This window comes from Equus caballus, chromosome 22 (assembly GCF_041296265.1).
Source record: "Equus caballus isolate H_3958 breed thoroughbred chromosome 22, TB-T2T, whole genome shotgun sequence".
In the NCBI taxonomy this organism is placed as follows: domain Eukaryota; kingdom Metazoa; phylum Chordata; class Mammalia; order Perissodactyla; family Equidae; genus Equus; species Equus caballus.
Genome location: NC_091705.1, coordinates 8,824,007 through 8,836,567, shown reverse-complemented (window position 1 = coordinate 8,836,567; position 12,561 = coordinate 8,824,007). Strand labels below are relative to the sequence as shown.

Genomic DNA, 12,561 nt, shown 5'->3' with positions numbered 1-12,561 from the left:
CCCAGAGATGGGATGCTAAGTAAGACACCAGCACAATTTAAACTTAGATATTATTTGCATTAGCATCCCATCATCACATAGATTCAAATATGCTCCATCCTCCAAATTCAACTCAACAGTTTACGTGCATAAGAAAAAAAAAAAAATCCCATATAATTAATGTCTGAAAAAAACAACTTTAATTCAACTTATACTCGTACAAATAGCACACTTCTCAAGGACAAGCCTCTCCAGTTACAGCCTCTGTGTATGGTAGCCTGCTTCCTCCTCTGCCCACCCCCAGGGAGAAGCCACAGTCAGATGTCCTGTGCAGGACAATGAAAACACAGAGGCAAGTCCAACGCTGGAGTAGTCAAAGGATACATTTTCAGGAAGGAAAAGACTCTATCTATTAAAAAGTGAGAAGAACAACCAGTGCTGGAGGGACTCACAGAGAGAGCGCTCTCAGGGCTGCGAGGACCACTCTGCGGTCCGGCTCTGGATGGACGCTGCACAGAGTCGGCTCTCCCTTCTGTCGCACCATCTGTCAGACACTTGAGAGCCTGATGCTGCAGTCCAAACTGTCTGTGATTTATTGCGAAGCACAGAGCTCAAGGAGTTATTTGGAAGTCAGATAACATATCTTTGAGCATTTTTTTTAATCGTTTACAAAATGCTGGGACAGAGAAACTAAAACATGCACAGAGCAGACAAACCAGAAACATGCATGAAGCGGGGGTGGGGAGAGAGAAAGTGGGAGTGGACAAAGAATTAGTAGATTCTGCATTACTCAAAAAAAATTGATCAGCAATAAAACATACAAGATTTATAAAAAGCCAAGCCAAAAGGTACACAGGAGGGGTATTAAGTAGTCACTTTATAAACCACTTTAAACACTAAGCAGTCGCCACAATATCGCAGCCATGCAAAGGGGAACCAATACTAAGCCCTCAGGAATGCACGATCCAGGACTTGCAGACGCTGGATTTATGACAACATTAAGTTTCAAGACCCAAGAGAGTTATCGCAGTTTCAGACAAATTCAGCCAGGATGAAAAACACATTGAGGCAGCATTCTAAGAGACTAGAAAGATAGATCAAAAAGAGAAGAAGAGTATGTTAACACAGATTCTGAGAAGCCGGCAGAGCAAGTCAAGAGATCAGGATGTGGACTTTGGTATCAGACCAGGTCTAACTATGAAACAGAAACTATTTCAGTATTTACATCCCAGGGGTTTTACTATAAGGAATTGGTTACTCGGCTGAAGGAAGAGTTGAGAAGCCATTGAGGATGGCCACCTGCAAACTGACAACAACAGTTAAACCAGCATCACCTCCAGACAGGAAGGACAAAGAGGGGAGGAGGTTTTGTGGAGGCCAGGGCTGTGTCACTAGGTGTAACTGCGCTGGGGATGTGGATGCCACAAGGAGACACAAGGGAAGAGGTCTGGTTTCTCCCTCCAATCTCCCACAGTGAGACCCACACGAGCCCGGGAAAGCACAGCCCACAGGGGTCAGACCCTGTGATGCAGAGCAGAGCAGGAGAAGGCGGAGAACAGATCTGAGGGCAAAGATGCCCAAGACTCCTCCACTTTACCTGAGCTTTTCTAATGCAGCACTCAAACCTTAAGGTGCAGACACATCACCTGGGCATCTGATTCAAATACAGATTCCGACTTAACAAGTCTGCAGTGGGGCCTGAGATCATGCATTTCTAACCAGCTCTCAGAGGATGCTGATGATGCTGGTCCAGGAACCACACTTTGAACAGCAAAGATCTAACCAATCCAAATGAAGGACCAGACTATAATCAAAAGAAATTCAGCCACATTCCTTCCAAGAAACAAAATACAGTCATAATAAGCCTTTTGAATAGGAATGAGAAGATCATGACTGACAGTACAGGAAGGAGCATGACCAGGGTACAACTGCTGCCTGTACAGCGCTCCACGTTCCTTTCCCACGTGGCATCAGCTGTGTGCAGTTCAAGGTGGCTATGGGCAGACCGTGTCCCCTTGTAACTCCTAAGTTGAAGTCCTAACACCCGGTACCTCAGAACGTAACTGCATTTGGAGACAGGGCCTTTAAAGAGGTAGTTAGGTTAAAAGGAAGCCGTTAGGGTAGGCCCTGATCAAATCTGACTGGTGTCCTTCTAAGAAGAGATTAGGACACTCAGAGGGTGACACAGAGGAAAGGCCATGTGATGACTCAGAGAGAAGGCGGCTCTCCACAAGCCTCGGAGAGAGGCCTCAGGAGAAACCAGCCCTGCCGACACCTTGATCTTGGACTTCCAGCCTCCAGGACTGTGAGAAAATAAATGGCTGCTGTTTAAGCCACCCATCTGTGGATTTGTTACGTCAGCCCTAGCAAATTAACAGAAAGGTTTTGTCTTTGTTTCTCGATACCACTTTACTCCAGTAAGTTTTCACTACATGCCTGCTCTGTCAGAAGCAGAGTTCTAGGAGTTGGTTTACAGAATGATAAAGAGACAGTCCTTGTCCAGATCCTTCTCCTGTTTAGAGGGAGAAACCAAGACCAGCAAACTCAGATTATGATAAATACCGTGATGCGACAGAAGTAAAACCAAATGCTGTAGAATCACAGAGGAAAACAAAACCACTCTACCTGCGAAGTGAGAGAGATGAGTGATCAAAGAGAGCTTCAAAGCAGATTCTGACAGGCATAGAAAAGGAGCATCTCGAATGACGAAACAACACAGGCAAAGGCCGCGACACCAAGACACCAAACGCCCAGGTGAGTGCAGACATCTGGCAGGGCCGGGTGGGGGTGCCAGGGTGCTGGGGTGGACAGAACCGTGACAGGACACAGGAAAATGAGATCAGTGCCTTTGGGGGCCAGGCAAGGGAGTTTGGACTTTAACTTCTTGAAAATGAAGATTAATGAAAATGAGGAAGGCAGTTTAAGGAGCAAGAGTGTGGATACGGGGTACACAGTAGAGGATGATAAAACTCTCATTACCTAACTGCCTAAGGACTATCTCTTTAAGATAAACACACTATCTTCTGTCATAGGTTAGCTACTTTCAAAACACCCCCAAGCACTTTAGCATCTCTTACCCCAGTTAAAAAGACACAAGCCCCAGATGGAGGCAGGTAGCTAAGCCCACCAACACTAACCAGCTAAGCGCAGTTCCTGCCTCTCCCAGGTGGGATTTTAAGCCAACCAGTCTGGACTTCCCTGGTCAGCCCTGATAAGGGCTTGCAGAATAGGACCCTGGCTCCCCCAAGGGAGGGTAACCTGGCCTCCAAGGATCCTCTTTTCTTTTATTAATAACTTGTCTGTCCCGCCCAACTCCTACCTATAAAAACCTTCCTTTTTGTACAGCCCTCAGAGCTCCTCTCTACTTACTAGGTGGGATGCTGCCATATTCACGAATCATTTAGAAAAGCCAATTAGATCTTCAAAGTTACTCAGCTGAATTTTGCTTTTTAACACCCCGTTACCTTTTATATAAGGAAGAGGTTACCATCCACCACGATTTCCAAGCTAGGAACTAGGATAAGCAACAGTTGTGGTTAATAATTATGAGCCAGTAAGTCAGAAAGGGAACTGAAGCCGAAGATCCAAGTTCTGCAGATCAAAGCCCAAGGCTCCACCGTTATTCACCATGGTGCCAGCAGCTCCGCAGAAAACAGCCAGGCCTTTCGTCAGAGCCTGTGTCTACACAGCAGCCTCTCACCCCCACTCCACCCACACTCAACAGCACCCTGGATTTCACTCGCCCGAGCAAGGGAAGCCACAGACTAGACGAAAAAGAAAGGAACAAAGTTACTCCTTGGCTTGTAATCATCCAAGAGCTCAGCATCTGGTGATTTCCATGGACATTAAGGGACTTTCAAGAGTAATTCTGACTTCAAGGGTCCTTTGCCTTACACATTGACTTGAGACTCCCCTGCACGAGATGGGATTTCCATGAATTCCTGAAGTCAGTCCTCCTGATGTATGCTGACAAGCTAATCTCAAGGCTTATACCTGGAACAGGAAATACAAGCACATCGCACAGGTAGCTTAACAATGACAAAGAAGGTCACTGCAAGGACTGAGAAGATGGGTTATTGCTCTTTTCCTTAGTCTTCTTGTGACCGAACCAAAATGGGTTCACCTCCTGGCGAGTTAAAATCAGACCCTTCACCAGAAGTAGTTGTTACACAAAGTAGGGAATATTTGCAGCAAATAGGAGGCCACGCAGAATCATTTGCAAAGTTGTGGTGGCCCTAACACAGGGAAGCAGCGGCCTTTTATTTCAGAGAGGGAATGAATATTCAAAAGGGATAGGTGGGCAGTTGCTTGCCCAGGCTCAGTTGGAAAATGTGTCCACATACAATGCAGGTTATGGTAATAAGGCCTAGGCTCCTCCCAGAGAGGAGATCTTAGCATTAAAAATGAGGCAAAGGTCATAGGTGGCTACTGTGGTGGGGCCTGGTCTGGTTCAGGATGGCGGATGACTGCATTTCTTAAACAGTTAAATGCTTCCGAACCCTCCCTCGAGTTCCTGGGGGCAATCAGTCAGTGATACTCTCTTCAAACAACACCCATGAGTCTTCTCTGACATGACTTGTCAATAAAGTTGGGCAAGAAAAAGCAACACGATAGGCTCTCATCATGCGAATAAACACCAAATTGGTCTTTGGGTATCCCTTCAATCCCCTGGATGTTTTAACTCTCTTCAGGCTTCTCCCCAAAGGTCTCTCCTTGGATGTTTAGAATTTGGGGCTTGGAAGGAGGATAACTGACAACCTGGTAGCGTAAACAACCAGGTCCTGATGATGAAGATAATCCCTGGAATTTACTGCTTCACTGGGCCTGTCTCTACAAAATGTGCAAATTCACTGGAAGAGCAGTACCCAGAATTCAAAGTTTCACAGTTTAACGTGGGCATGTGTATACTAAACCACTGATCTCAAAGGAGGATTACACATGTATCACTTTGCCATGGCCTTATTGTGGGTGAAATATACTTCTTCTCCCTTGACTTTCAGTTCAGCCAAATGGCTTGCTTTGGTCAATGGAACGCTAGCAGACACAATACAAGCAGAAGCTTGAAAAGCACTTGCATGGCTAGGCCCGCCTGCTTGTACCTTAGTCAAGACCATGAGAAGAACATGCTCCAGATGATCAGCTGGTCCAAAAGGATGAGAGACATGTGGAACAGACCTGGAACCCACCCGCAGCCTGGATCCAAGACCAAACAAAGCAGACTAGACCAGCCAACCACCAGCCAACCTGCACATGCAAGAGGGAAAATAAATGTTTTCAGCCACTGGGTTGGAGTGGGTTCTGTGCAGCATTATTGGAATGATAGCTGACTGATGAACAGTCAGACAGCAGAAATATGGGAAAGGATTACACAAACCACCTAGATGCAAACTCATCGAATAACAATCCCTTTCCCCATCAATTTCCAAAGAAAGTTTTCAAAAAAAGCATTTGAGTAGCCCCCTTCTTCACCTCAGCCCTCAGGCACTGTCTTCCAATAAAGGAAGAAGACAGTCCTTAAAATATCAAACGTGAGCAGAAAACGAATACAGATTTAAAGCACAAATACCAGCAGAGAAATCTAAAACGGGTCTGCAAGGTCAAGAGAAGGGAAAAATTTAAAATATCATTAGCCTTTCTCATAACCTTTAACACCCAGCACATATCACATTTCTATTCTTCTCCTCTGGAAAGTTGTAAAAAAATGAAAATAATAAGATTTATGAAAAACTGAATTGGAACTGGAAGAGAATTTAGCTTCAGGGCCCAGAATTGCCTTATCAGGAAAAGGATGGGAAAAGTTCAGGGGTTCACGGTGCTGACTCTCAGCACGGCCATCTTTGCAGAGATGTAAGAAAACGCCCACCACGGTGACAAGGAGAGACACAGGAGCCAAAGAGACGAGGCTGAAATCTTTCAGTTCATTGCTGCTTTGCCTCCTGTGCTAACAGGCACTATGTATTCCTGATGACTTTTCAAATAGCTAACTATTTGATTTCTCTTTTCCTTAAATGAAGCAGACTTTAGTCCTCTCTCCTTGGCAAACTTTCTGAGGAAAGTGTACATCACGCCATGAAAGGTCAAACGACTTGGGCTGCATAAGTCAGCCGCTCGACACTACTTCTTAGAGTTGACGCAACGTAATGAAAAAATACCCACATCTTCGGTGGTGGTTATTCCACATCTGACTATCCTGAAATGCCAGTGAGGTCTTTGCTCAGTTTCCTGAACAAAAATCTCTCAACAAAGGAAACGCTGAGGAAGCATCTCAGAATAATCCAACATTATCATCATAATCAGGAGCAGAAAAAAGAAAGTCTGAACACAGAAGCCCTCACTTTTTGCAGTACTTTCTGCAACTGGAAAGAATGTCTTCAGGATCATTACAACTCACCACCATTGAGAAGCGCAGCACAGCCTCCAACCTCATGAGAAACAGTCTTTTTAACCCCCAGAGAAGGCCAAGTTGCCTAAATGGTACAAGGAGAACTTCACATAATAAGATGCTGACCCCACTCTCAGAGAAAGCTATTAGACACAGAACTCAACATTAACCCAGGCCTTCAAAAGTTACCCCCATGAAACAGTAAATGGGTGCCCCATTTTCATGTGAAAGGGATCCAAGTTAGGGTTCTGCCAAGACATGCAGCTAAACTTCATCTATCCAGCCTCGCCAATATTAAAGAGACACTTACTCCTTTGGGAAAGTTTTACCTCAAGAGACCTCAAAAACAAACCTAGGATTTAATAGCCTCTGAATCACCTTCTCTCATGCATAAAGTCAGACAGATGCTATCAAAGCAGAAAATTCAAGTCTAAACCTCAAACCCGGTATGGCTGACCCTCAACAGACACAGGCTTTCTACCAACTCAGCAAAAAACGGGAACAGAAAGAAACGTATTTGGAAGCATAGAGTATGAAAAATGGAGGCCATTATCGATGTCCTTTAACAACGAGTCTTGCCAAAAATGCAGACCATCACTGTCTAGCCCTTGAGACATACAGGAAAAAATTCCAAGAGAAGTTACTAGTTTAGAAATTTCTGAAATCTAGCCATGCTGTGCACACATATTCTAAAATATTGCCATGTGAAGTATCTTTTTCATTCAACATATCACTTTTATATTGGGTTTAACAAAAGTGGAAAGGTAAAGTGGATGCCCTTGAATATTAAACAGAGTCTAATATGTGCTGAGTCAAAAATGGAAAAATTCCAAGAAGTGAAAGCAAATACCTTAAGTATCAGCATCACCTCTCTGTGTTAAAACACATACAGCTTCAATGTCTAACAGCTCCTTTCCCCTTTCTTCAAACTCAAATCAGAACCCCGACTCCACAAGCGACTGATCAGTTCCAACTGATCATACCTTAAGCAAAGCACACAACAGCCATATTTGAGGGAGAAAAAAAAGTTTTACCTACTTAAGCCAGCATAATAAGAATAAGGCACCTTTTTATAGTCCTTACTTTCAAAATATTTTGGGTTTCATTCCACTTATTTGTCCATTCCTTGGTCAATTCTTGAACCTAAAAGGAAAAATATACATATATGATTGCTCCATTAAAATAATTATTGTGATTTTCTTCTAGAAAGTTTCCAAACTCTTATGGCTTATGGAAGGATGGACTCTGATTTTTTTTAATTGGACAGCAATTTCTACCCTTGAAAGAACCATCACAAAATATAAATCAAACAAGCTGATCTCACCCTACAACCTACCTTACAGTGAAGGAAAGAACAGAAAAAAAATTGTCAAGTCTCCGAGAGTTTTACAACAGTATTTTTCACGTGTATTTAAAGAAAAGCTGCTTCCTTGGATATTAACCAAAATTACAAGTTCAAGGAGGACAATGTTTCATTAAATGGGTTAATTTTTCCTGATTATACTTTAGGTCCTAAGAAATAGTGATTTACTCTTCTTTCTAATTAGATGTGGTGATTAAATCATCTTGGATGCTGCAGCTTCTTAGGAGATAATCTGCTTTTGTAGCTAATTAATAGGGTTTATAAATCTCATTCTATCTCAAAAGAAAAAAAAGGTGGCTCTTTAATTGACTCTTCTAGTGAGAGCAAAAATCTTTTGATAAAAATCAGCTTCTTTCCAGTCCACTGTGTAACTTAGGGGAGAAAATATCCCCAGCAGTCAAACACAGCACAGTTGTAAATTGCTTCTCAAAGTTAAGAAAATATTCTGCTTGTTTCATAAAACTTTTTAAATGATCTTAGTAATTCATCAAGAAGCAAAAAGTGAAACCTCTTCGAGAGGTAGAAAAAAAAGAATGAAAAATGTGTTCTGTAAAAAGGACTATACCTGGGCCAGGAGGGTGACTTGCGAGAGAACTTGCCCTTGCAAAGCTTTCCCTCGCGCACTTTACCGATCCTGCCTCCTCGCCACTCCCAACAGCAGACAGCATCCCACTTAAACCCACAGGTCTTCCCACTAATGACTTATCCTATTTCACCAGGCCCAAATAAATGCACAGAATACATTTGCATAAACTCTCACTGCCAAGAGGAAGACACTTTCCACAAGCCATTAAGTATTGTAAGTGGAAAGGGCATTGTGTCAGCAACCTTCATGAAAGAAAGTGCTTGTTACTGACAAGAAATGGAGGACCTGGAGTGACAGTTTATCCAAGTGGAAAACCAAAACATCTCTCACCCACCTAAATTCAATTGTTCAGTGGTCATTCATTTTGCTCCTCAATTTACCTCAAACAGAACTATAGGAGTTCTAAGTTAACATTTTTTTAAATAATGGGTCTTTTACTAGGTATTAATATCAAAATCTATCATCTTCTTGGTAAAAAAACAAAAGAAATAGGACTGATCCTCTCTGTGCTTTTTGCTTGTTTTTAATGGTTGGATACGATTGTCCTGATCTACCTGGATCTGGTCACACTCCAGTCCTTCATTTCATCACTCAAGTGATGCCAACCCACAAACTCTAATGACGGCAATAAAAGTCACATGGCTATCAGGGCATTTTGTTTTGGAAAAGTTTTCAGAGAAGGATTAATCTTATGCCTTCTCTCCCTACAGAAGGAGAAAGACTGTTGTAATGAATTTACTAATTTGTAATAATTAGTTACCAGATTCTCATTGGCAATTTATCTGAGAAACACAAAGCATTCAACAATAAACGCTTCTGCATTTCACCAACAGATAGTTCTCCCTGAAGAAACTTAAGCCAATCAACCCTTTTCCAATTCAATAAAGTAATGCTAGCTTTAAGCAAATATTAAGTATGCCTCGGGTTTATTTTACTACTAAATTTAAAGCAAATAATCCTCACTTATAAAATTAAGAAAAAACGCAGGGCCAGCCCTGGTTGGCCCAGTGGTTAAGTTTGGCATGCTACACTTTGGCGGCCCGGGTTCAGCTCCTGGGCATGGACTTAGGCTGGTCTATTAACAGCCAGGCTGTGCTGGCAGCCCACATACTTAAAAACAGAGGAAGATTGGCATGGATGTTAGCTCAGGGTAAATCTTCCTCAGAAAAAAAAAGAAGAAACACAAATGTGTGATACCACCTCTAACAATGTGATCAGGTGATAAGATTTACAGCCGAGCAGATGGCAAACAATTTTAAAAGGTCAGCAAAAACCTAGATGAAAATTTAGAAAATGTTATGAACAATACAGACAGTCACAGCATGTATAATGGATTCAAATTAAAATGTTTATTGGTTTCTATTAACTTGCTACATATTCCTGAAAACTATTATTAAGAAACAATTTAAGACTATATCCAGACATTTCAAAGCACTCAAAATTAGAATATGTAGCACTCAAATACAAAATTCCACAGAAAAATAGGGATTGGATTAAGAAACTAATGTTTCTACTAATGCTATTATCAGCAAGTTAATCAGCATAATTATCCAGGAAGTGTCAATAACTTCCTAACCACAATCCAATTTATATCTTCAATATCAGTGTATCCTTGAAAGAGCTTTACAAACAGAATCCAATTTTGTTTTTTAATCTGTTTGAACCATTCAGCAAGGTGAACAAAATCCACTCCAAAAATGTCCTTAATGCCTATTTCTCTTTTCATAGAGGGCTTTTGTTTTAAGCAAAAATAGTATAGAACCAAGTCAGCCATGAAACTGGTTTTCAAAAAGCGCCAGCAGACAAACACTGGCTTAGGCCCGTAAGATCTCTAGAGCCACTCTCTCCCTACCTCAAATCCCACCTCACCCAACAGAAATCAAGCGCCCACCTGAAGTATTTAGATACTCGCTCCACCGAAACAAAGTCAAAGATGACAATAAACTCAACGCTGGTCATGGCTTGGCTACGCTCAAGCTATGGGATCCCAGTTGTTTCACGAATGTTGAAACAGCCTCTCAACCAAAGACTCTGGTCTAATCTGAAGGCCAAAACGGCCTCACTGCTTCCTCAGCACAGCCTGCACGTGAATTTCAGCTGCAGTTAACCATTACATTCCAGACAAATCCCATTTATTAAGTCACAGAGAACATGATGAGATACTTAAAAAGTTAATTATTGTGCTTCTTTAGAAACACTCATGTGGGGGCCAGCCTGGTGGTGCAGTGGTTGGGTTTGTGCATGCTGCTTCAGCGGCCTGGGGTTCGTGGGATCAGATCCCGGGGGCGGACCTACACACTGCTCATCAGCCATGCTGTGGTGGCATCCCACACACAAAATAGAGGAAGACTGGCATAGATGTTAGCTCAGCAACAATCTTCCACTGAAGGTTATGATTTAAAAATAAATAAGTTGGGGCTGTCCCAGTGGCAGAGCAGTTAAGTTTGCACGCTCTGCTTTGGTGGCCTGGGGTTCGCCAGTTCAGATCCAAGGCACAAACCTATGTACTGCTTATTAAGCCATGCTGTGGTAGGCATCCCACACGTAAACTAGAGGAAGATGGGCACAGATGTTAGCTCAGGGCCAATCTTCCTCAGCAAAAAGAGGAGGATTGGTGGCAGATATTAACTCAGGGCTAATCTTCCTCAATAAATAAATAAATAAATAAATAAAGTCAAGGTATCACTTACTCTTGCTTCATTCTGCTGAAGTTTTTCTTCCATACTTAAGGCTGTGGGTGAGTCTAAGAGGGCAATCTGCAATTTAAACCATAAGAGAGCAGCAATTAGTAAACAGCAATAATCTAGAGGAAGGGTTTATCCATGATATAAGAAATCATCAAAAATTGCCAAGTAAACTATTAAATAGAGGTAAAATGTATTGTCCCACACCCCCAAAAAAGTGTCAGTCATCACCAGGTCTTTAATCCATGGGGTCCATATCTCACAATATTCAAAACCACAGCAGCCTGGTAAATCCACACTTGCAAAACAAATCAGTAAAGCAAAAGAAAAAGAAAAATATGTAACACATTGACATTTTACCAAAATCAAACATGATCTAAATCCCTAGATCCTAAAGGATTCATTTGTTTTGAATATGCACAAAGTACAAAATTCAAAACGGAAGAAGCGTAAGTCTTGCTCAACCACAGGCTTCTGAGATTCATCCGTGTTGATGCATGCAAATGAAACTCATTTATACTCATTTCTAGATGATACTCCGTGTATGATATGGCTGCACCAAAACCTATTTATCCATCTCCTTACCCATGTTGCAAAGGTATACAGATTGACACGGGATGACAAACACCACAGTCAGGTTAGAACTAGAGAGACAAGGAAGGCAAACGGAGCCAGGCAGGGCACACGGTGGCTTCACCTGTACTCATAACTCACCCCCTGAGAGGCAGGGGCCCAGTGCTCCCTACATGTCATCAGGAAGAAAAAAGAAAGGGGTGTCCCTCCCTCCTCATCCCACAGGCGGCCACTCTTGCCCAATTTGCTGTGTAAACTTATTCTGTTATTCTGGTCATAAGCAAGCACGCTTTTGCTGTTCTTTTAAACACAGTCAGCATGCACACTACTCTGAATATTGCCTTCTTCCCTCAACAATATAACTTGGGGAAAATTCAGAACAAACAAATCTACTTCATTCTTTTTAACAAGTCCGATTCCAGTGTACAGTATTCCATTGCATGGACAGTCTATAATTTATGGCAGTATTTTCTTATTCTTATTCATGGAAATGCAGTTTTTTCTAATCTTCTGCTTTACCAATAACACTACGATGACTATCCTTATACCAGTTGCCTACAGTATCAATAGAATAAATTCCTAGAAGGGAATTTGTGAGTCATGCATATGTACAATTTTTTTTAATTGCCAAATTGTCCTCCACAGAGGCCAAGCCTTTTTTCCCTACTATTTACTTTTTGATTTCTACTCAAACAAATGTGACACCCACAAAGTGGTCTTCTTAGGCTCAGTTAAACATTCAGACTATCAGGACTACTGTGAGCCATACTTGGCGTCTTTCTACTCAGCAGAAAGCAGAGCTGCTGGCGGGGAGAGCGAGGTCCTTGGGCAGTCTCTGCAGCAGCCCTCACAGCTGTCCAGGAGCTACTGTCTTTCGCCCTCTTGAGGCCTAGAGCTTCAAATGCACATGTGTGGGCCCACCCTGGCTCAGAAGCCATACCCCACAAGAGGCAACATTCTTGTAACAATGCCAGAGGCACATCCTAAGGGTCTG

General features: G+C 42.4%; 1 protein-coding gene across 38 annotated transcripts in view; it reads right to left on the bottom strand.

Annotated features, from left to right (window-relative positions):
* KIF16B (kinesin family member 16B) overlaps positions 1 to 12,561 on the bottom strand; it is a 276,847-nt gene that overhangs the window by 201,938 nt on the left and 62,348 nt on the right. For 36 of the 38 annotated variants that reach the window (XR_011430732.1, XR_011430729.1, XR_011430727.1 and 33 more), the window contains 2 exons: positions 11,001 to 11,066; positions 7,445 to 7,504 (listed from right to left, as the gene is read on the bottom strand). Coding sequence is in view for 26 of the 38 variants with exons in the window: in XM_070247112.1 (XP_070103213.1) it covers positions 7,445 to 7,504; positions 11,001 to 11,066 (126 nt within the window). In the remaining 12 variants the exon portion in view is untranslated. Of the gene's footprint in view, positions 1 to 431; positions 568 to 7,444; positions 7,505 to 11,000; positions 11,067 to 12,561 lie in introns of those variants that run through there. The other 2 variants (XM_023626091.2, XM_070247108.1) reach the window with 2 other exon arrangements.